We start from the raw sequence: 24,371 nt of genomic DNA, 5'->3' as shown, positions 1-24,371 counted from the left end.
GAATTCTTATTCACATTTTACTGATATGTCCTTAAAGTTCAGGAAGGTTAAATAACTTACCTTGGGTTACTTAAGGGACCACTATTAGGCTTCCATATGCCACTGAGAAATGAAGGACTAAAATCCACCACAAGCAAATGTAACTCTAGAGAGCTATAAAAAAATGTTTATATTTCATAGTGTGTCTGTGTAATCATGCCAAATGCATAATTTGCTAATCTGTTTTTTCTTTCCACTTTACTTTATAGGGTTAGCAATTGTTTCTGTCATAAAAACAAATCTTCAGAAACCAAATTTTTAAAGACCATAATATAGACCATAACATGGATCTGACACTTCCTGGGAAAAAAAAACACAAAACTTCTTTCCCTCATGCCATTTAGGTTCCTTTCCAGTTTTGTGCACCGAATGTGGTGAGCATGGGCTGTGGGGTCAGGTTAAAACTTGTCGGGGACAGAAACCATCTGTGCCACAACCAACACCAAAGGCCTAACACAGGTTTCTTAACCACTGAGCCTTGGCATCCTCACCTGAACCTTGGGCGTACGAGGTTCATCACTGGAGGACCCCCAGAGGTCATGAACACAAAGGGACAGCACAATGCCTGGACAGTAAGCTCAATAAACGGGATCAAGGGTACATTAAAGTATCTCTGCTCATAAATCTCTGGCCACATTACTGATAAATTCTTTTGGATAAATTTCTAGAAGTGTAACAAATAGCTCAGAATATATGGTCACTAAAAGGTTGTTATGGTCTGCTAAACAATTTTCCAAAAAGTGAACTATGTGTTTTAGAGAAGGAGCTCACCTTTTGGGTCGAGGAAGGCCCATGGGGGTAAGATTAGGATCTGGCTTAGGAATGGTTTTCCGGATGCGAATCTGTGAGACTTTCTTTGGCCTCTTCTTGGGCTCAGCCTATTTTTAAGAGTTAAGAAGAAAGATATAAGTTGTAAAACATTTACAATATATAAAGTCCCTTTTCTTGACACTCAAAATATTGCCTCCTCAGTTTATAGATGACAATGGTAAGTAGTTCATGGCAAAGCTCCCCCTCCTATTCCTGCCAACGGCATTTTCAGCAACTACCCTCCTTCATATTATTAAAAGAGAATTGTATATTCAGTTCACATATTTAGATTATTAGTATGAACGTCTAAAGGCAGGAGACATTGCAAAACAGAAAAAAACCATTGTTTGCTCATCTTCTTTGAATGATGAAGCAACTCTGGTCCAATTCTCTAAATAATGTTAAATGCTATTGTCAAGAAAAAAGGATCTGGAAATTAGGAGATCCAGAGTATCCTCTAGTGATCAAGCCAAAAACCTTTGTCTTGGTAATCTCTAACACTCAGCTGGAGAAGCTACCAAAGGCAATAGGCAAAGACACTCAGGAGCCCATCTGTACCTATCACGTACTCTGTAGTCATCGATGGACACATCCACTGCCACCATCACCCGAGCCTGCCATCATATACTTACCTCTTTCTGTTCTGGAGGGCTGCCCTGTGGATGGGGGCACACTGCGGTCACACCATCCAGCTCATCAAATCCAGGAACCTGGAACTCAGAGGCTGAAAGCAGGAGCTTGCTGACAGCTGAGTCTGTTACCAAGCAAGACTTTGGTACCAAGGCAGGGAATGGAGGCTCTAGCCTAGCACCATGGAGAGAAAAACAGAAGAAAAATGAGACAAGTTCACTTTCTACTTCGACACAGTCAACTTCTCAGCATTCACACTAAGGTTGAAGATTTTCCCCTTTTCCAGCAATGATGTTTCCAGTCAATCTGTTCTCTAGTCACTTCTGGACACAGCCTGTACCTATGTAGATAGGTAAAAAACTAAAGAACGCAGTCAATCCACTTCATGCGTTGGAGCAGTTTTACAAGGAAAGATGTAAAAAGGAACAGACTTTTTAGGTGAAGAAGATATTTAGTGAACTAAACAAATGAGATCAATTCCATCCAGGCACTGAAGTTGGCTAAATGGCCAAGAAATAGCTTGACAGGGGACTTGTGCTACAATGAGCTGCCTATGGATTTTCACTCTTCCAGTAAATGGTACTGATTACACATCCTTAGTTGCCACTTGTCATAAAGCACATCTGAATCTCACATCAAGTTTAGAAGGTCAGAACAGTGCCTCACCCATGCCATGTACTAGTGCACCCTCTTAGGGGCTCACGCTCACTTGTTCTCTGTCCACACACACACAAACACTTTCTCTCTCTCTCTCTGCAAGCCCTCATGTGCCAGGCGCCACTGGTGGCTTACCTCATCTGACTGCCACTGGTGTTGTACGTAGCTTCCAAGCCTGGAAGAGGCACATATGGTAACGCGGGGTGGCTGAAGTGAAGCAAGAGCACAAAAGCAACAGGTGAGGGCAGTGGAACAACAGAAGGTATTGATACCATTGCAGGTACATAACACTCAAGATCCCTAGGAAGAGATGAAATGTCAGTCATGCAGAAAGATGAAACCCCCCCCCGTCATGAGGATTACAGTTAGGTGCCCATCACTGAATGAAGGCGGGTTGACAGAAGATTTTTCTAACTTAAATGGAATGAAGGTAGAGGGAGAAAGAGAGGACAGTAAGAGAAAGTAGAGGAACAGGAATGATTTTGAGTATTATACCTTCTAATCAAATTGTTAGGCATGTATGCTAAAGGTTTAAAAATAATTTACAAAAAAAGTGTATTATTCATCTCCATATTAACTGTTAAAATAAAATCTGTCAATTTATGTAACTTTACAAGATAGTATGAAGAAACCTTATTTTTTTCAAAGCCAAGTTCCAAGTAAAACATGGTTATGTAGAAAACTTAATGGGGTAGGCTCCTTAATAATTAAGCTTTCATTTTTATAAATGAAACAATAATATTAATCACTTACAGATACATTAATATGTGATGGAGAGCTCTTTTTGCCTCTCAAAGTCAAACCTGTATCGGCCTTCTACTGCATTTGGAACAGAGTATGGGTTTAGTAAGGCTTGTGTATGATGACCATACCATCCATCTCCTTTTAGAAGAGAAATTTGTTCACCAGCTAAGAAAAACACAAATAATTCAGATTTTCCCAATGTTTAGCACTAACTCTGGACCCCCTGAGGAGTACTAATAACAGGAAAGAGAGGAAGGGTAGAATATTGGAGGAGGAGCTGACCAAATCAGACATCAGGAGGCCTCGGTTCTATGTCTGGCTCAGCTGAAATATTAACCAGCTGAGTGATCGAGGTTACAAAAAGCCATGTGCCTCAGGTTCAAAATCTCTAAGAAAGGCAAAAATGATGCCCATTCAAACTAAATTATACAGTGATAAAGGTTCAGATCAGAAAAGCCTATGGAAACATAAGTTAATTTAATCTTTGTTAAGCCTTGCTTTTGGGGCTACCCGATTTATCATGTGTAACATTTATAAGTGTGTTTAGAAAAACAGCAAACTTTCACACTCAAAGGCAAGGCATGTGATGCTAAGGCACTTTCATAACCAATAAAAAGAAAAAGTCCCTACAAACACTACCCCTCCCCTTCCCACTGAATTAAAATAAAACAAAAAAAATTAAAAGCCAGACATAGGAAGTAAGGGAGAGAGAAACTATTCCACACCAGGAAACAGAAAAGTCAGGTAGGAAAAGAGCTGTGCAAGAAGAAAAAGAACCCAAAGGACCACACACCTTCCCAGGGTGCAGTGAGTAACTACCCTCCCCGCTCACCTCAGTAAGGAACAAAGGTTAGAGAAGGTCACACTTTTTAAAGCTGTGTGCTGCAGACACAGAGCAGAGAGCAACTATGGGATTTACAGGCAATGAGCTAGACAAAGTAAGAGTGGTACACCATCACTTAAAACAATGTGAGTCATTCTAATGCATTTTTATGGCTGCATTACATGAAGCGAACATTTTCCTATTAACTACAGGACAAGTGTTGATAACAGTAATTCATCTTCGATGTTCATCAGTCAAGTTCAGGTTCTAGGGTCTTTCTAAGACCCTTAACAAAAAAAAAATCTCATTTCCTGCTAAGATGGGGGAACTTCACAATATGCACCAGCAGCTTTTTAATGACAGAATGATTATGCATAAGGAAATGCCCAGATACACAGAGAGCACGGCCTCTCCCAGGCTTTTTGGAATTCTAAGGCTTTGTTGTTGCTGATGAATTTTTAAACTAGTAGCAATGGTAAGCGTAACCTAAACATTTTAAATTTCTCTTTATATAAAGGATTATAAATAGGAGGATTTATCTATATGTCTAAAACATATCTTTAGGGATATAACTCTCAAATTATTTCTCTTCTCTTATTTCCAATTAGAGGGTAAAATGGTATTAGTGAAATTATGTTCAACTATTCTCAGTGGTCAAATCACAAGAACTCCTTTCCAGTTCACTTAAAATTATATAAATTCTACAACTATCATACATATATACCAATTTTTGAAGCCTCTCTACTCCAGAGATAAATGCAGAGGTTCCTAAACTAGAGTTGGTGACACCTGCAAAATTGGTTTATTTATTTAAAAGGCATTTATTCTTTATACACCAAACATGGAGTTCTGTGCAGGCTGTATATTTTGTGAACAAGATAGAGTTACAAGCCATTATTTATCACCGCGTAAAAGTGTATAAAGGTGTTTGCTCTCTGCAAGGGAAGGGGCAAGAGAAGAAGATTCTGAAGATTGCATGGTTTCTAGAATAAAGCAGACAGGATGAAGAATGGTAAAAACTACAGGAGCAAAGAGTGCAGAAAAATTAGGACAGGCTTTACTTAGGACTCACTGGTACATCTTCACAGCAGAGGTATGGCAGGGTCGTAAGCAGAAAATGCAGAGATGAGGGTCCCCTACAGCGCTGCACTCCCCCATGCCTCGCTAGAAGCAAACATGGGACATTTGCCAGACACAAGGGATGGATTTTACCTGCTCATGGAGCCCAGAGTTGGCTGCCGCTTGCTGTGGGTGGAATGAAGAGCAGAGATGTCGAAGGGGCAGGCAGAAGGTCCATGCTGGCTCCACATGGACAGCACTCGGCCCACCGAGTAGGGCAGAGAACAGAAGACCTTGTCTGCTATGGAGGCTGGAGACCTTAACCCTTTCAAGCCCTGTGTAAACTGGGTCATGAAGAGCCTCTGCATGGTAGGCATGTGGCTGGAGAAACTCCGTTTTTTTGTCCAGATTCGGTAACATCCAGGGGAACAAAGTGCTAGGAGCGTGTGAAGGCCAAGGACTGAGCACCCTGCTCTGGTCTGGACCATGGCGGTGCCTCCAAAGTCTTGCAGAGGAACTGGAGGCTGTGGGGGAGCCTGGACATGTGCCTGACCATGGAGGCCACTGTCTTCCCTGAATGTGGCCATCCCAGGGCAACCGTGGGATAAGAAGAAAGAGAAGGTCCACTTGGGAGGTTGAGACAGGCACCGGGGGGGCTCTCCTAAGGCTAGCCTTGCTGGAGCACAGTGCTCAGGAAAAGTTCTGGGGTACTCGGACATGCACTCGGAGGCCGACTTCATGTCAAAGGACACCGGAAAGATTTTGGAATCAAACAGCAGTGATGGCATCTTGTTACTCAAATCTAGGAAGCTTGTTTTGATGGCTTCGAGTGAATAAAGTGTCAAGGGCTTACTGTTAGGCCTCGTATCCCATCTGCTAGCTGCCAAATGTGGATTCAGCTGCAGTATATTGTATGAAAATCCATCCAGGAGCCTTTTATATCTGAGCAGCTTGTAGCTTTTAGCCACTGGAAGAAGCGCGGAGGAACACTGCCGGTATCTTGGTTTCTGGGTCTTTGAGGCTGGGGCCAGTTTGGAGGCAAGGACGGACAGCTTGTTTAGTAAGGCTGAGTCTTTGGTAGGCTTCCTAACATTCAGGCTGCTCCAGGGATGGCACAGAGTTGCCTCCTGCTTTGGTATGGGGCTCACTAAGCTCTTGGCAGTTACTGTTTCAGGCTCCAGGCATGTAGGTACAGACACAGCACGCGAGCTGAGAAATCGGTGTGCTTTTGTAGGGATGGCTTCAGAGGAACTCTTTAAAAAGGCAGAACTTCTGATTTTACTCATTTTTCTCCCCATATTGACTTGCTCCTGACAGGAAACTTTCTTGCATGTTCTACGGGGCTGCTTTTTTAAGGGAAGTACTCCTCTCTGGTGTGAAGTGTTCCCAAAGGCACCGTGTAGTTTGTTGCCCTCAGCAGAGCTGGGGTCTTGTGCTGTCTGGGGAGCACCACTAAGCCAAGGACCTATGCGCAACTCAATGTCCTTTTTTAAGGGATGACACGAGCTTTCCTCCTCTTTTGAATCTCTCGATTTCTGAAACTGTGCAGCAATGTCACCTCTGGCCATCTTCGCTAGGGGGATTTCTTTCATCATGGTGGACAGATCTTTGTAATCCTTTGGTTGGTTCTTATTTTGCACCTCATCTGGTAACCTAATAGATGATGGGCATTGTTCCAATATTATATGTGCTTCTTTCTGATGTGTATATTCCTTTTCCTTCTCCAACACGTAGTCCACAACCCTCTGGCTTTGGTGTCCTTCTGCATCACCAAGCCTCCTCTGGGACGTAGAGTGGGGCTGGGAAATCTCACTCACATTATCAGCATGACCATCCTCTCCAGGAACCATCTCTGACTCCTCCCCAACAGTTAAGTGGCCCAGTGGTCCCCTCTGGTGTTCCCTGGTTTCTTCTCCTGCTTGAGTTTTGGTTTCCATTGTCAGAGGCAGATTGTTCACACTGGTGTCTTGGCTGCTTCCTCCACTAAGGTTGCTCATACCCGCGGGTGCTCTGTCCCTTGCCTGAGGCAGTATTGTGCAGTCCTTTACATGTTCGCAAAGCATCTCACCATCATTTGGTCTAAGAAAATTTTTCTGGTGAGGCTCTTCACTATTCATATTAGTTTCTGAATTTTTTTTAGGAGATGGACTCAAAGGCATTATCTCAACGGATTTCAGGCTCCCTAAGGGAACAGAGCTGTCAACTTGGCATCTAGAAGACATCAACTCTTTTGAGCAAATTCCAAAGGTATTTTCCCTGTCAAACTCAGAATTTATTTCTCGTCTCAGTCCTTCAATCATTCCCTGCATTTCTCTAGGAGTTGCTTCTTTAATGCGCTGTGCATGATGAATACGATTTAAAGACACATTTATTCCATCCAATATTCTTGCATTTGGCTCATGAACTGCAACAGACTCTATCTCATGGGTACTGGAGTCTGGACACACTTCCATTTCACAGTCTTTTAAGGATCTGTGTACTTTCTCCTCACATGATTTTTTTATTTCAAGAGATTCCACTGTAGAGGAAGTAGCGTCTGGGAAATCTGAATCCTGGTCAATCATTCCTACAAAGGCAGCATTCAGTTCTCTGTTTTGAGTCAGGGTGGTGCTCACTGGGGTTTCCTGTAATGCCAGCCTACCTTGCTCTGCACCATTATCAAGTGTACCAGACGCTCTTACATCCAGCACACCATCCTTAGGTTTGTTACTGCAGTCTGCGCAGATGAGGTCTAGCCTACCATCTGGGGGCTCCTCACAACCAGAAATACTTTCAAAGGCTCTTTTCAAATTGCCTTTCTTTGAACTATCACCAGACGGTGAGTTATTGCCTGAACTGATGACCAGATCCTTTGGGTTGTGGCTCAGCTCTCTGTGAGGCTCTGTGACAGTCTCTCTCTGATCACCACCCACTGTTTCCTTAGCTGCTTTCTCTTCCCTTCTGTGTTCATCTGGTCTGTTTTGGTAGCTCTGACAGTCAAGGACTTTATCTGCCTTCTGAACAAGAGTTTCAACTGCTTGGTTCATGTTTTTAAAACTGGAGAACATACTAGTAGGAGACTGGTTCGGTGATTTTTCAGTTGGAATGTTTGCAGACAGGTTTGGTTCTTGTGTGGCACAGTTAGAGACGTCAGCCTCACAAAACACAGACTCTCTGGGCATAACCCGTTCCTTTCTTTGTGACCCTTCCTCACTGGGTTGGATGTGACTGGTGGTGGGAATGTTTTTGTTTGAAGCTTCCCTACTTAACATACTTGCTGTTGTTTTGTTTCTGACCTTACCTCCTGCAGGGCTGCCTTCAGTTTCTCTCCCATTAAGTTCACATTCCTCCAATGTACAGCTCACTTTATCAGAGCTACTTTCTACGGGGTCTCCTCTTCCTGGAGAATGGTGATCGTCCTGCTGAAATGCGTTCGCACACTTGGTTATCAAAGAGTTTTCAGCTTCCAGGATGACTGTGCTGGACCCAGCAGCAGCACAGAGAGAATACATGCTTGTTCCTGGCACGTTTTCTTTTGCACAGGGACAGCCAGAGAGACCCTGAGATTGAACACTTTGACATTCCATAGCAGAGATCTCTTGAGACAAGCCTCCTGCTTCTTTCCTACTGGAGACAGGTCTGGAATGTAGATCTTCTGTTCCTGAATCTGCCACTTCGTTTCTTCTTTCTAGGCTTCCTGATTTGATGTTTAAGGTAGAATTGTTTGAAGAGGCACCACAGGCTTTATCACCTGATAGACAGATGTCTTTCCTTTTTGTCTCCCTGGGAATGGTTCGGGTGCCAGCAATGATATCTGCTCCATCTTCTAGCGGAGGGTGATGGTTCTTATGAGAATCCTTGCTTGTTGCTAAAGGCATTTCTTTGTCAGTTGGCAACTTCGAGCAGTCTCGAGAATTAAGGGACACTTGATTTAAAACACATTCACTTTCTACTTTGCTTACAACTGGTTGATCAGTCCAAGGGAGTTCGGTCATCTCACAGGCAATGCTCTGTTCATCTAAGTGCGGACTACCATCCTGTGAGGTCTGTACAGCTTTTTCTGACTCAGGTCTGTGATCAAATTCTAGGGAGGGTGGTAATTGAGTATTTTCTTTCTTGGGTTTTGATACCTCATTTATAGGACTTATCTGGTCCTCTGGCGTTAAACCTGCAAGGGATTTTCTTTCAATAAGAAATTCATTATGTGATGATTCATTTAGCTGAGAGTCACTTTCCAGATTTCTCTGGATGCCGACTAAGGAGTCTTTACTATAAATCTTTTCACTTAACATGTTGGGCTCTATAGTGGTTGTCTGTTCTGGCTCTTCCACCTGCATTAAGGAGGAAAAATTGCTCTCTTCAGAGTGTCTGCTTGGATGGTTCACATTAGTAAAAGTTTCTTTATGGTCCTCATAGTTTGTTAAGCTACTTTGAATGTCTAAAGTGATTTTCAAATCATTTTTTTTAAACATTATTTCTGTGTCTTCAGTAAAAGCATCAAGTGCTACAGAATCAGAGCTGTCTGTCTGGCTACTGCCTTGACTGCAATAGTGATCTTGAGTATTTTCTTTTAGGGAGGCAACAGTCTCCTTTTCACCAGAACAATGACGACTAGCATCCTCTTCTGGTAGCCTGGCATTACCAAGAAAGAGTTCCCCTCCTTCAGTCCTGGGGTTCAAAAACTGTTGTTCATTTTCTTCTCTAGAAGCCAGGTTCTTGCTTTGATCATCCCCATCAAGATGGGGACTACCTGTCTTTTTAGTAGGTCTCTTCAGCAAGTTATCACCATCAAAACCACATTTTTCTAAGGATGCTGCTCTGGATTCTGGACCAGATAAACTTGACGTGAAAAATGAAACTTCAGTATTTTCTTCTAAAGGTTCTAAAACCACCACACTTCCCGTAGCTTTGGAACTGCCAAGTGTGGAACTGTGTTTTTCATGATGGTGGCCAAGAATCCATTGGTGATTGTCATCTGCACCACAGACAAGGTTTAATTTACACAACTCTTCCTTCCCACTGTCCACTTTGGAAATGGCACTGTTTCCTGGTAAGAATGACAACCAAGAAGGACAAGTTTTTAATTCTTCACATTCTTTTTCTGTAGGAGTTGCTTCTGTTAATCCAGGGTCCACAAAGGTTAAAGGCTCTAGGGAAACTAATGTGCTGCTTTCTGAAACCTCACCACTGGTTATGATTTTGTCTACTTCTGGGTATTCGCTGCACCCAGCTGAGAGACCTTTACTCACATTGCCATTCTTGTGTCCTTCATTATTATAGGCCTTAGTCCCATTGACCTTCATACCTTGTACCTCTTCAGTAGATTTTAACAGAGTTCCAGTTGTAATTTGTACATTCCCTTCTGCACAAGAGAAAGAAATCCAAATCAGTATGCCATCATTAAAAAAAAAAATCACTTGCTCTACCTCCATACATATAATCATGCAACCACAGCAACAATAAAAAAGACCTAACTCAGATCAGGAACAAGACAAGGATGCCCACTCTCCCCACTTTCATACAACATAGTACTGGGGGTCCTAGTCATGGCAATCAGACAACACAAACAAATAAAAGGCATCCAGATTGGTGAGGAAGAAACCAAACTGTCACTGTTTGCAGATGACATAATATTGTACATAAAAAACCCTAAAGAATCCACTCCAAAACTACTAGAATATCTGAATTCAGCAAAATTACAGGATACAAAATTAATATGCAGAAATCTGTTGCATTCCTATACATGAATGATTAATTAGCATAAAGAGAAACCAGGAAAACAATTCCATTCACAATTGCATCAGAGCTGTCTGTCTGGCTACTGCCTTGACTGCAATAATGATCTTGGGTATTTTCTTTTGGGGAGGCAAGAGTCTCTTTTTCACCAGAACAATGACCACTAGCATCCTCTTCTGGTTGCCTGGCAAAGAATAAAATACTTAGGAATAAACCTAACCAAGGAAGTGAAAGACCTATACCCTGAAAACTACAAGACAATCTTAGGAGAAATTAAAGAGGACACTAACAAATGGAAATTCATCCAATGCTCTTGGGTAGGAAGAATTAATATTGTCAAAATGGCCATCCTGCCTAAAGCAATCTACAGATTCAATACAATCCCTATCAAAATACCAACAGCATTCTTCAACGAACTGGAACAAATAGTTCTAAAATTCATATGGAACCATAAAAGACCCCGAACAGCCAAAGCAATCCTGAGAAGGAAGAATAAAGCAGGGGGGATCTCACCTCCCAACTTCAAGCTCTACTACAAAGCCACAGTAATCAAGACAATTTGGTACTGGCACGAGAACAGACCCATAGAGCAGTGGAACAAAATTAAGAGTCCAGATATTAACCCAAGCATATATGGTCAACTAATATATGATAAAGGAGCCATGGATATGCAATGGGGAAATGACAGCCTCTTCAACAGCTGGTGTTGGCAAAACTGGACAGCTGCATGTAAGAGAATGAAACTGGATTATTGTCTAACCCCATACACAAAAGTAAACTTGAAGTGGATCAAAGACCTTAATGTAAGTCATGAAACCATAAAACTCTTAGAAGAAAACATAGGCAAAACTCTTGAATATAAACATAAGCAACTTCTTCATGAACATATCTCCCCGGACAAGGGAAACAAAAGCAAAAATGAACAAGTGGGATTATATCAAACTAAAAAGCTTCTGTACAACAAAGGACACCATCAGTAGAACAAAAGGGCATCCTACAGTATGGGAGAATATATTCATAAATGACATATCCGAGAAGGGGTTGACATCCAAAATATATAGAGTTCACGCACCTGAACAAATAAAAAGCAAACAATTCAATTAAAAAATGGGCAGAGGATCTGAACAGACACTTCTCTCAAGGAGAAATTCAGATGGCCAACAGGCACATGAAAAGATGCTCCACATACCTAATTATCAGAGAAATGCAAATTAAAACCACAGTGAGATATCCACACACACCAGTTAGGATGGGCAACATCCAAAGGACAAACAACAAATGCTGGTGAGGATGCAGAGAAAGGGGAACCCTCCTACACTGCTGGTGGGAATGTAAATTAGTTCAACCATTGTGGAAAGCAGTATGGAGGTTCTTCAAAAAACTCAAAATAGAAATACAATTTGACCCAGGAATTCCACTCCTAGGAACTTACCCTAAGAATGCAGCAGCCCAGTTTGAAAAAGACATATGCACCCCTATGTTTATTGCAGCACTATTTACAATAGCCAAGAAATGGAAGCAACCTAAGTGTCCATCAGTAGATGAATGGATAAAGAAGATGTGGTACATATACACAATGGAATATTATTCAGCCATAAGAAGAAAACAAATCCTACCATTTGCAACAACATGGATGGAGCTGGAGTGTATTATGCTCAGTGAAATAAGCCAGGCAGAGAAAGACAAGTACCAAATGACTTCACTCATTTGTGGAGTATAAGAACAAAGCAAAAACTGAAGGAACAAAACAGCAGCAGACTCACAGAACCCAAGAATGGACTAGAGGTTTCCAAAGTGGAGGAGTGGGGGAGAGCGGGTGGGGAGGGAGGGAGAAAGGGAATAAGGGGCATTATGATTAGGACACATAATGTAGGGGGTGGGCAAGGGGAGGCAGTATAGCACAGAGAAGACAAGTAGTGACTCTATAGCATCTTACTACTCTGATGGACAGTGACTGTAATGGGGTATGTAGTGGGGACTTGATAAATGGTGGGAATCTAGTACCCACAATGTTGCTCATATAATTGTATATTAATGATACCAAAAGAAAAAAAAAAGACCAAATTCAAAAAGAGAATTGCAAAGTTAGTGCATTATGCCATTGGTTTTGTTCTTTTCTGTAATGTATGACAGAGGCCAAAAGTGTACCCAGCAGAAACAGCTGTTTTGAACAAATGCCTTTTTCTAAGTGTTACTCAAATGTACCAGTTAGTTAGCTGGACAACTAAATACAGTATGGAGAAAATGTGGAGCCCACTTCAGTTTAGGAAATGAACTTTAGAAACTTCCATTCTAAAACATTACTAAGTAGACTCACAATACAACCGCATATAATCACTAGAGGACCATTTTCTTATTACTTGAATACTAAATTCATAACTTATCTTTTTATCTAAGTCATAAATTATCTTTTTGCAAAAGAACAGTTACAGACAAAACCTTATATAAAAGAGATTAATTTGTTAAGTTGAATTACTAGTCTTGAACCCAAATACCTGCAGTAACTGCTTTCCTGTAAGTAAGACTGATCATGAGCTGGTAATTACTGAAGCTGAGTAGGAGGTACATGGGTATTTAGTATGCCCTCTACTTTTGAATGAATTTGAAAATTCCATTATGAAACATTAAAAAACAAACAAAAAACATTTCTAAGCAGAATGTATATACAATTTGAAAGTGCTATTTTCTCTGAAATCCTAGGTATAGGATGGAGTATAAAGAAGTTCCCCAAACTTGTTAATCTACACACAGAAAAAATTTCATCCCTCATATGTTTTTAGAAAACAAACCTCAAGTTATACACATACATGTGACTATATGTATGTATGTATGCATGACATATGTAACAGGACACCTGCACTCAAGAGAGCAAAACGCAAACCAACCTAAGTATGTAATTCCCACTAGAATATAAACTCCTTGTGGGTAAGGATCTTGTTTGTCTTGCTCTCTTTCTTTCCTACTGTCCAGCATAATACCTGATACATAACAGCATTCAATAAATATTTGTGGAATTAATGGTTAGATCAAATCAACAAATGCTGTTAACAGTGTCTTCCTATGGCGTCTGTATCCATTTCTTAGTCGGCACTGAGAGCAGCAATTTTGAAAAAAAGCAGAACCTGGAAGGCAGGCTCTGTGATATTATGAACTTCTTATAGTCAGTTTCCTCCTTTGAAAAAGAAGGGAAATACACTTACCTCAGTGCTATTTTGAGGATTAAGTAATACACGTAAAACATCGCCTGGTACAGTGCCTGCCACTTAAAGGAAAGGTGCTTTTCCTTTGCTCTTTCTTTGATTCTTATTTTTATTTATTTTTTAGTTTGTTATTGTTATATACAATCACATGAGCAACATCGTAGTTACTAGATTCCCCCCATTATCAAGTCCCTACTACATACCCAGTTACAGTCACTGTCCATAAGCACAGTAAGATGCTATAGAATCACTACTTGTCTTCTCTGTGCTGTACTGCCTTCCCCATGCCCCCCTCTGCTACATTATGTGTGCTAATCGTAATGTCTTTGATTCTTATTTTGCTGGAACCTGAGAATAGTTAAAATGATAAACTTAATATCTAGGCTAGGACACAGCATTTAAAAATATTTGGAGTTGGAAAATTCTAGGTGGATAAGTGTATATCAGATTCCATAAATTTGCACAGCTACCAATCGACAAAAGGCAGCCTTGAAATCCTGGGGTACCACACGATATTTATCTTTTGAAACTAGCTAACTTTCCATATCACAACAGACAATTCTATCCTATTTATGAATTTCTAAGCATGAATACTCCAGAGGGTTTTACTCTCTCCCCCGACTGGATGCTACAGCATTCATTAAACCATTAAGATATATTCTAGGCCTTTCTGCTCTGTTCTAGCACCATCCTAGCTGTACCCCTCATTACACCTGCTCAGGAGAACTCTAGAACTCTTCATCCATGCCCAAACTGTTTGCTGTGCAAGACACTTCAGGTGAGACTCACTCAGAGGCCCTGTCTGCTGGAAGAGCACCTGTTCTCCACTTGGTTGACAGTCTCAGGGAGGAGGCGGGAGAGCAGCTGCTCGCCAAGTGGTGCAGCAGAAGGCTGGGTAGGGACGAGAGGTTGTGCATATAGCTGGACAGCACAGTGACGCTCTTTCTACTCTTCTGCTTGTTATCAACCATGTTTACTCTGAAATCTCAAAGAAATTTAAAGGAGAGCCTGAGGCAAATTTATATTTATTAGAAAGCTTTCAAGAGGCTGTGAACACTGACCCCATCCTCATCTGTAATATGGGGAGAAAGATGGTATTTACTTTGTAGGACTTGCAAAGATTAGATGAGTTAATATGCGTAAGGCTCTTGCAAGTGCCAAACAGAGGAGAGTCCCCACTTTGCTAGCCTCTTCTTTTGGGCCCCAATTCCTTGCACAACATCTTTATCAAAACTTGTAGAGTAGTGTTTCTCAGTTATTTGCTTAACATACCACCTCCATGAGACTGGAGCTATTTAAGGACAAACACTGGATCTTAATGATTGCTGTGGACTCAGTACCCAAGACTGACCTTGGCACAATGTAGGTATATAATAGATGTTGGCTGAATTAATAAGCAGATTAGGGAAGCTGTTAAAAGTATTAGGTATGCTTGGTCCAGCAATTCCACTTCTGGGTATACATCCAAAGGAAAACAAAATCACTATTCCAAAGAGATAAGTTCACTGCAGATTATTTACAGTGGGAAAGGCATGGAAACAACCAAAGTATCCACTGATGGGTCAATGAATAAAGAAAATGTGGCACACTAAAAAAAAAAAGTCTTAGGTATGGTGGAGAATTAAACATACCCCTGTGAGGTATGAGACAATTTTAGAAGCACAGGAATGCTTCATAACCTCAGCTGACAATCCTGGACTTGTAGTTTTATAATAACCATCTAAAAAAATGCTTATGTTTGCAGAAATTGACAAACTAATCCTAAAACGCAAATGAAAATGCAAGGGATACATAACAGCCAAAACAATTTTGAAAAAGAAGGTAGAAGACTCATACTTCCTTATTTCAAAAAAAAACTACAGGAATCAAGACAGTGTGCCACTAGCACAGAATAGAGAGAATGGGCAATGGAACAGAACCAAGAGTCCAGAAATAAACCCTAACATTTACAGCCAGTTAACTGATTTTAAAAGGGACCAAGAAAAATAGCGTTTCAACAAATGGTGCTGGGAGAACTGGATAGCCACATGCAAAAGAATAAATTTGGAGCCTACCTTTTATATCATACAGAAAAATTAACTCACAGTGGATCATAGACCTAAATGTAAGACCTGTAACTATGAAACTCTTAGAAGAAAACCCAAGAGTAGATCTTCATGATCGTGGGTTAGGTAATGATTTCTTAGCTAACACACCAAAGCACAGTGATAAAAAAGAAGACTGATGAGCTGGACTTCATCAAAACCAAAGCTTCAAAGCACGACATCAAGAAGTGAAAGACAACCCACTGACTGGGAGAAAATATGTGCAAGCCATCTATCTGTTAAGGGATTTGTATTTAGAATATATAAAGAATTCTTACAACTCAACGATAAAATGACAAAAAAACCTAATATAAAAATGGGCAGAGGGTGCATACCCTCCCCCTGTTCCTTAAGTGAGGGCTGTATGTACTGACTTCCTTCCAGAGCACAGTATAGAAAGGGGAAGCAAAGGACACCATCAGCAGAACAAAAAGGCAAGCTGTGGGCAGTATGGAAGGATATATTAGTAAACAACTCATCTGATAAAGGGTTAATATTCAAAACATATAAAGAACTCATATGCCTCAACACCCCAAAAAACAAATGACCTGATTAAAAAATGGGCAGAGGACCTGAACAGACACTTCTCCAAAGAAGAAATACAAATGGCCAACAGACACATGAAAAGATGCTCCACATTGCTAATCATCAGGGAAATGCAAATTAAAACCACAATGAGATATGACCTCACACCAGTTAGAATGGCCACTATCCAAAAGACAAGAAATAACAAATGCTGGCAAGGATGCAGGGAAATGGGAACCCTCCCACACTGTTGGTGGGAATTTAAACTGGTGCAACAGCTGTGGAAAGCAATATGGAGGTTTTTCAAAAAACTAAAAATAGAAATACCATATGACCCAGTAATCCCACTCATGGGAATTTACCCTAAGAATGCAGGAGCCCAGTTTTTTTTTTTTTAATTTTATTTTGGTATCATTAATCTACAATTACATGAAGGACATTGTATTTACTAGGCTCCCCCCTTCACCAAGTCCCCCCCACATCCCCGTTCACAGTCACTGTCCATCAACATAGTAAGATGCTGTAAAATCACTACTTGTCACCAAGTTCACAGTCACTGTGCAGGAGCCCAGTTTGAAAAAGACATATGCACCCCTGTGTTTATCACTGCACTATTTGCAATAGCCAAGATATGGAAGCAATCTAAGTGTCCACCAGTAGATGAATGAATAAAGAAGATGTGGTACATATACACAATGGAATATTACTCAGCCATAAGAAGGAAACAAATCCTACCATTTGCAACAACATGGATGGATCTAGAGGGTATTATGCTCAGTGAAATATGCCACATGGAGAAAGACAAATACCAAATGATTTCACTTACTTGTGGAGTATAAAAGCAAAGCAAAACAGAAGGAACAAAATAGCAGTAGATTCATATATACCAAGAAGGAACTAGTGGTTACCAAGGGGGAGGAGTTGGGGCAGGAAGGTGGGGGGAGAGTAAAGGGGATAGAGGAGCACAATAATTCACAACTGTAATATAAGCTGGTCACCACACTGTAGTACAGCAGGGAGAATACAGTCAGTGATTCTGTAACATCTTACTACATTGATACATAGTAACTGCACTAGAGCGGGTAAGGATTTAATAACACGGGTAACTACTGAAGCACTGTGTTGCATATTTGAAACCAAGAAAGGATTGTATATCAATGATACTTTAATAAAAAAGGGGGCAAGGGAAGTAACTTCACAGTGCAGAAACCTGATAAGCACTCCTTCATGTTTATAGTATGTGCCTTTTATGTGATGAAAATGGCACTTTTGTGTGGTTTTCCTCCCTCAAGTCCATAACCCTGTCTTATGAGAAAAACATTAGACAAATTTCCAGTGGAGAGGCATTTTCAATAGACCTGACCAGTACTCCTCAGAACTCTCAAGCCTTCCCAAAACAAGAGATTGTGAGAACTTCTCACCCTAGAAGCGCCTAAGGACACATGAGGACTAAATGCAGTGTGGTGTCCTAGATGGAATTCTAGAACAGAAAAAGGTGACATAGGTAAAAACTAAGGAAATCTGAATAAATTACAGGCTTTAGTTAATAGTAATGTATCAATATTAGTTCGTTGCCTGTAACAAATGCACCATACTGGTATGTTAATAGAGAAAACTGAGCTTGGGACAGCGGGGCTAATGTAAACTCTCTATACTATCTGTTCAAGTTCTCAGTAAATCCTAAACTGTTCTGAAAAATAAAATTATTCATTTTCTTTAAAGTAAAAAACAAGGGAAAAGGATTAAAATAGACATTTTCCCAAAGGTACATAAATGGTTAATGAATACATAAAAAGAGGCTCAACTTTCATAGTCACTAGAGAAATGAAAATCAAACCACAGTAAGATACCACTTCACACCTGCTAAAATGGCTATAATTCAAAATAATTTTATATTTTATAAAACCAAATTAAAGATTTCACATCAGCAATTAAGGGTCAACACACATTGTCAACAGGGACTCACAGAAAAAGTGGGATGCAAACTATTGTCAAAAATAAGGCGTGGTTCCTCTATATTTATCGCAGCACTTTCTACAATAGCCAAGATATGGATGCAACCTAAGTGTCCATCCGTAGATGAATGGATAAAGATGTGGTACATAGACACAATGGAATACTATTCAGCCATATGAAGGAAACAAATTCTACCATTTGCAACAACATGGATGGAGCTGGAAGACATTATGTTCAGTGAAATAAGCCAGGCGGAGAAAGACAAATGCCAAATGATTTCCCTCATTTGTGGAGTATAACAATGAAGCAAAACTGAAGGAACAAAACAGCAGCAGACTCAGAGAGTCCAAGAATGAACTAGAGGTTACTAAAGGGGAGGGGTGTGGGAGGGCAGGTGGGGAGGGCGGGAGAAGGGGATTGAGGGGTATTACGTTTAGTACACATGGTGTTGGGGATCACGGGGAGAACAGTGTAGCACAGAGAAGGCACACAGTGAATCTGCCACATCTTGCTGCACTGATGGACAGTGACTGCATTGGGGTGTGGGTGGGGACTTGAAAATATGGGTAAATGTAGTAACCACAATGTTTTTTCACATGAAACCTTCATAAGAGTATATATCAATCGTACCTTAATAAAAAATTTAAATAATAAATAAGGTGTGGTTTGGTAACCAGGGGTCTTCAAGTACATGGGCAATATCAAGAATTTCCATATATAAGCCCACATTGTAAGACAGGGACCTATCTTTACATTTTACAACGCAAAATGGAAACTGAACATTAATAGTGTGTGTAGTAAGTGGAGAAAGGAAAATATTTGAGAGAAATAAATACCGTTGCTCCTCAGACAGTCTTCAGGGAGGTCCGCGCATGAAAGGTCTTGGGTCGACTGCATCGGGAGGGCCTCCTGTAGGAAGGAAATCCAGCGGTCAGGGAGGGTGCAGAGACAGCTGAGCTAACCAACGCACATTACCTCTGAGAGACGTCTCTGGCTCTCAGAAATTTGCTAGCAGTCCCAAGGATTGGGAACTGAAGGAAACTGCAAATCTAAAGAAATAAAATGAATTAAAAACAAACAAACCCTTCCACTTCTCTAGAATTTGAGCTTGAGAAGCCAAGTTTCCCAAGGTCCAGACAATAACAGTGGTTTAAAAGGTTGACCTGAAGATCCAAACAAAACTCTATTCTTTAAAATCTTCTGAATCAAGAAACAAAATGCGACAATGTAAGCCTAATTTCATCTGAAAGTAAAGTATCAGGAAATGGGATGTATCTCGGTCCCTAATCATTCCAGATACTATGTGCTTGTTTTCTCCCCAAACTTCTTAGAAGGGCTATTTTTTCTTTTCCTCCCCTTCTCCACACCAGGAGGGGACAAGGGAGAACACCAGCAGTCATAACTAGTTTCTTCCTATAGAGGAGTCACAAAAAGGGGAAAGGGCACTGGCAGAATGTGCCTGTTGTGGCGCAAATGGCTTGGAGTCTAGGAAGTACCGCTTCTTTCAGGTTTACCAGCTGTGAGACACCAATGCACCAAAGAGAGATGGCTGCTCACACTAAGCTTTCCTTCTGGGCCACCTCTTTTCCCCTGCCCCAAGATTAAAACTTCTTTTTTCCACACTGATGTAATTGGTTAAGTATGAGTTTCTAACAGCACTCATCTAAATGTACAGAGAGTGAAATCATTGCTACAACTTTTGATAATTTTTACAGCACTTAAACAACAACAAAACAAGAAAAAGCCTTTTGAACTCTAAGCAAAGTTCTATGGTAGAAACAGAACCCAGGAGGGGGAGGGAAGATAAAATGAAGCAACACTGGAATTGAGAGATGAGGACTAGCACGGATGAAGGACTATTCCTTCATTTTCTATTTGAACTCTAGTGTGGAATACTTCTGCAGAGCAGAAAACTTGAAAACAAGGATCTCCCAGATAACTCATGTGTAACACTACCACGTTTGGGGGGACGGGGGGAAAAGAATTCTAGCATGATACTAGACCGAATTTTTTTGTAAATGGGGAGAAGAAAAAGCCTTATCCACAGAAGGAATGATGGAATTAGAAAATCACCATTTGACCACCATCACAGTAATAATTATCTCAAGAAAGAATCATCAATGGATGTTAAAACTAGTGGCTAAAAAAGTTTAAATGAGGAATAGAAACATTTACATAGTCTCGAAATATCTCCCCTTAAGAAACTTGATAATTACAAAGGGGAAAACAGTAACTTCACAGTGGAGTAACCTGCAGACCCCACCTGAACCAAGTGATGGAAGTTCCCTCCCCAGGAATGGGGCTCCTCAAAGCCAGCACCTCCTGACAGGATGCATGCGGAAGAGCCAGCATCACTTCTGTGGGATTCCTGCCCGCAAAATGCCTAACTGGCATCCAATCATGAGGGAACATCAGACAAATCCAAACTGAGGGAAATTTTATAAAATAAACGGCCTATAGTTTCAAAAGTGCCAAGATCATGGGCTAGGGAACTGCTATAGATTAAAGGAGACTAAAAATACGTGGCAACTGAGTGTCACAAGTGATTCTGGATTTTGCCTAGACCAAAAATATTTGCTTTTCTTTTGCTACAAAAGACTTCAGTGGGACAACTGGTCAAATTTGAATATGGTCTGTGGATTAAATAAAAGTACTTGGATCAGCTAATTTTCTGATTTTGACTAATATACTGAATATCCTTGCTTGCTGGAAAATACACACTGAAATATTTAGGCATCATGTCTGCAATTACACTTCCAAATTATTTAGACAAAAAAGCAAATGTGATAAAATGTTAACATGAGGAATCTGCATGAAGGGTATATAGGCACTCTTTGTACTATTTTTTAACTTTTCTGTAAAAAAAAGAAGTCAAATTATTTCAGAATAAGAGATAAGAGGTAATTTGTAGTTAGAGTTGATCCTTTCTCCAAAATGATACTACTCTCTGCTTTTCCACTTCTCAGGCTGAATGTCAGGTTTAAGATTAGATGTTATTTAGAATATTTTTTCAAGTTAATACTTTATGGAAAAGGCAGAACGCTGGAGCAAAAGATTATGGGATGAGGAGGAGTCAGACAGAGCTCTGTTCCAATCTCAGCACTCCCACCCACTAATTACACAGCGCTGACCGCAAGCTTACAGGTGGGTGTAAGTAAGTGGGGACCACATAAACACCTAACAAGCTGTCCTGTGTGCTGCAAGAGAGCATGTTTCCTGAGAGAAGCTCCCACCACCCCATAGGCCATAGATTTTTATTACCCCTTTCTACAAGAAAAGCCAATAGGTAAAGCCAACATCACCAGTGGATCCCGATATCACCTGGAGTGACTACCTTATGCTTTTCTGGGCCTAAAAGAACCTCTATAAAGTGAGAGTTGAGTTCAGATCAGCAACATATGGGTTCCCTCAGATTCCAAAGGACTCTAATGAGCATATACAATTAACCCTATTGGCTCTGGCCCCTGGAGGGGCTGCTGGAATTTCAGTTGTGCCCCACCTGATGCTCTAAGGAGGAATCTTTAGCTGGAGTCCCCACAATACCCTGGTGGAGTGCCAAGCAACTTCTTCATCCATTCACCCTTGTCCTAGGTTAGCCATGATTCCTAATACAGGAGAGAAGCAGAAGCTAGGCGTAAGTGATTCCACTCTCCCCCTACCTTGCTAACTTCTCTTGAAAGGTTCTGAATTAAGAAAACCAAGTTTCCCCTTACAGAGGTCTGGAGAACCTAAAAGGTTTGAGACCTCAAATATGATCAGAGTCCACCGGGTTGAAAAGGAAACAGAGTGGGACGCTGAGGTCATATGCGAAGGACCACCCCCAGCTACCACCACCACCAGAGTGGTGGGTGGTCTCCAGATCCAGTGGGAGCTCTATCAGTCTGGGGCCCCAAGTGTGGATGAGAGGAACAGAACAGCCTATCTGCAAGCAAAGGACATGCAGTATAATGATCCATGTGTAACACTCCCCACCTCTTCAAGGCCAGCCCATCATATAATAAATACTTGCAGAAATTAACAGATAAATTTCCTTTTCCTACAATATTTTATCAGCTAAATGTTCTTTCAGGATTCCTAAACATTTTTCTCTACCATCTAGACTTTGTTAAATCTCAACATCTGATCATTAAGGTACTAACATTTCTTGCAAAATCTGTTTTGAATGAATCAACTTCTGAGATAGAAGTTCACACAGATCCCTCTCTCAACATCAAGTGAGATAATTGCTATAGTTATTAGCATCTGTTAACTATATACATAAGCAATGCCCCATAATAGTGCAATTTGTTTTTCAAATTGACAGCAAACTCTGCCTTGCACATCCAACATGCCAGGCTCTTGCCCACGCTTGGAATCAAAACCAACTTTTGACATTTCTCCAGTGTTAGGAGATTTCAGGAGGGTCTTTAAACCATTCTTATTGTTCATCTGTAATCTTATTTCCCATTAAACATTGGCTGTATGTCCTGGCAAAGATGAATTCTCCGATTCACTCCCATGAGACTAGTTTAGAGCAGGAAAAAAGTCATTATCCTCAAGAGGGAAATGAATATACACTGGGTTCCCTGGCTTTTATAAGCAGGATAGTTACGAGCTCCTCAAGGCCTGATGCATCTGGGCTGTAAACCTGGACGGTAACCAGACCCTGCTGAGCTCCCACTATGAGCTTCCTGAGTCGGAGACAGAGGTAGATGACAGGAAGGACAGTGATGGTCCCACTGAAAGATCTTTTCACAGTGTCTTGCCAATGGGTTTCAGCCCTGGGCAAGTTCACTATGGATTCAATGTGACCAAAGAAATTGACAGCAAAACGTTCTTTGGGGAGAAAGGGTTTATTACCCGGCTTTTTCTCCCAGCGGTAGGTCGAGCACTAGCTCACCTCCACACAGAGCACTGGGCCAAGCTCTCTGTAGAGCGCAGTAATAGCTTATTGCCTAAAGGTGCGGAAGCGGCAGCCCAGCAACAGGCCAGTTACATCATCAGGTGATTTAAGTTCAGTGAGGATCCTGGCCATAGGATCATACCCACACACACATATGCTTTTGACACACGCAATGATGGGGCCATAAGATGCAGCAAATGATATACTTTGTACTTTCTGACTCTTGTGGAAAATACCATGGTTATGTTGATAGAGAAGAACACTGAAAATAAACCTCTGTATCTCTAGATGGATCTCTCAGTTTCCTACACATGCACATTTAGAAAGGAACAGCTTTTAACCTTTTCAAACAATAAGGCTTCTCTCTCACTTACCAACTTAACATTTCCCTGTATGGCCCCGGAAGATGACTGGTTAGCCAGAGACGGGTAAGATTCCTCAAGGGAGGAACAACCTAAGACAGGCACAGTCGCAGGGGGCCATCTGGTGAGAAAACGGGGAGCAGCAGAGGTGAGGCTTAGAACCTCCCCCCTCATGTTCTGAGAGAAATCTTCTGCATACATGGATGTTTATTGCCCTGGTCTAGCTTGGATTAACACATAGTCTACAGGCACACACCTGATCATGTACATTTGCTCTCTTACAACACTAAACTCTGTTTTCTACCTTTATCTTGTATCTACCTACCACTTCAGCATTTTACTAAAAATAATAATAATAGAGAAATGTGGTATCCACATATAAATCAAGTTTAAAAATCAAATGAATATTCATATTTGAACTGTGTATAGTTCATAATGCATGAACAAAACCGAAAGCTTCTGTGATGACTGCCCTTGCACTGTTCACCATGTAACTTATTCACTATGTAAGAATTTGTACTCCATGTAAGAATTTGTTCGTTATGCATCAGAAGATTGGAGACTGACGAAAATTAGGCTTGGGGTGGATTAATGATTGTGCATTGAGTATTGACCCCCCTATACAGAAATTTATTGTGGTTAACAACTATTTGATCAATAAATATGAGAGATGCCCTCACAAAATATATATATATATATATATATATAAACACACTTCCAATTGTAAAATAAATAAGTAACCGGGATGTAATGTATAGCATAAGGAATATAGTCAAAATATTGTAACAACTTGGTATGGTGATACCTGGTACCTAGAATTATCATGTATATAAATGTTGAATCACTGTGTTGTACACCTGAAACTAATGTAATGCAATACTGTTG

At 40.8% G+C, this 24,371-nt stretch overlaps 1 protein-coding gene across 12 annotated transcripts in view; it reads right to left on the bottom strand.

Moving 5' to 3' along the window:
- Nucleotides 1-24,371, bottom strand: part of PRR14L (proline rich 14 like) — a 54,167-nt gene that overhangs the window by 13,894 nt on the left and 15,902 nt on the right. For all 12 annotated transcript variants that reach the window (XM_057492441.1, XM_057492434.1, XM_057492437.1 and 9 more), the window contains 5 exons: nucleotides 19,079-19,151; nucleotides 4,916-10,103; nucleotides 2,272-2,343; nucleotides 1,482-1,653; nucleotides 811-917 (listed from right to left, as the gene is read on the bottom strand). In XM_057492441.1, the coding sequence (XP_057348424.1) occupies nucleotides 811-917; nucleotides 1,482-1,653; nucleotides 2,272-2,343; nucleotides 4,916-10,103; nucleotides 19,079-19,151 (5,612 nt within the window). The remainder of the gene's footprint in view (nucleotides 1-810; nucleotides 918-1,481; nucleotides 1,654-2,271; nucleotides 2,344-4,915; nucleotides 10,104-19,078; nucleotides 19,152-24,371) is intronic.

The sequence above is a fragment of the Manis pentadactyla genome, chromosome 14, assembly GCF_030020395.1.
Source record: "Manis pentadactyla isolate mManPen7 chromosome 14, mManPen7.hap1, whole genome shotgun sequence".
NCBI classification, from domain to species: Eukaryota; Metazoa; Chordata; class Mammalia; order Pholidota; family Manidae; genus Manis; species Manis pentadactyla.
The sequence above is the reverse complement of the archived record's forward strand: the minus strand, read 5'-3'. Positions and strand labels throughout refer to the sequence as shown.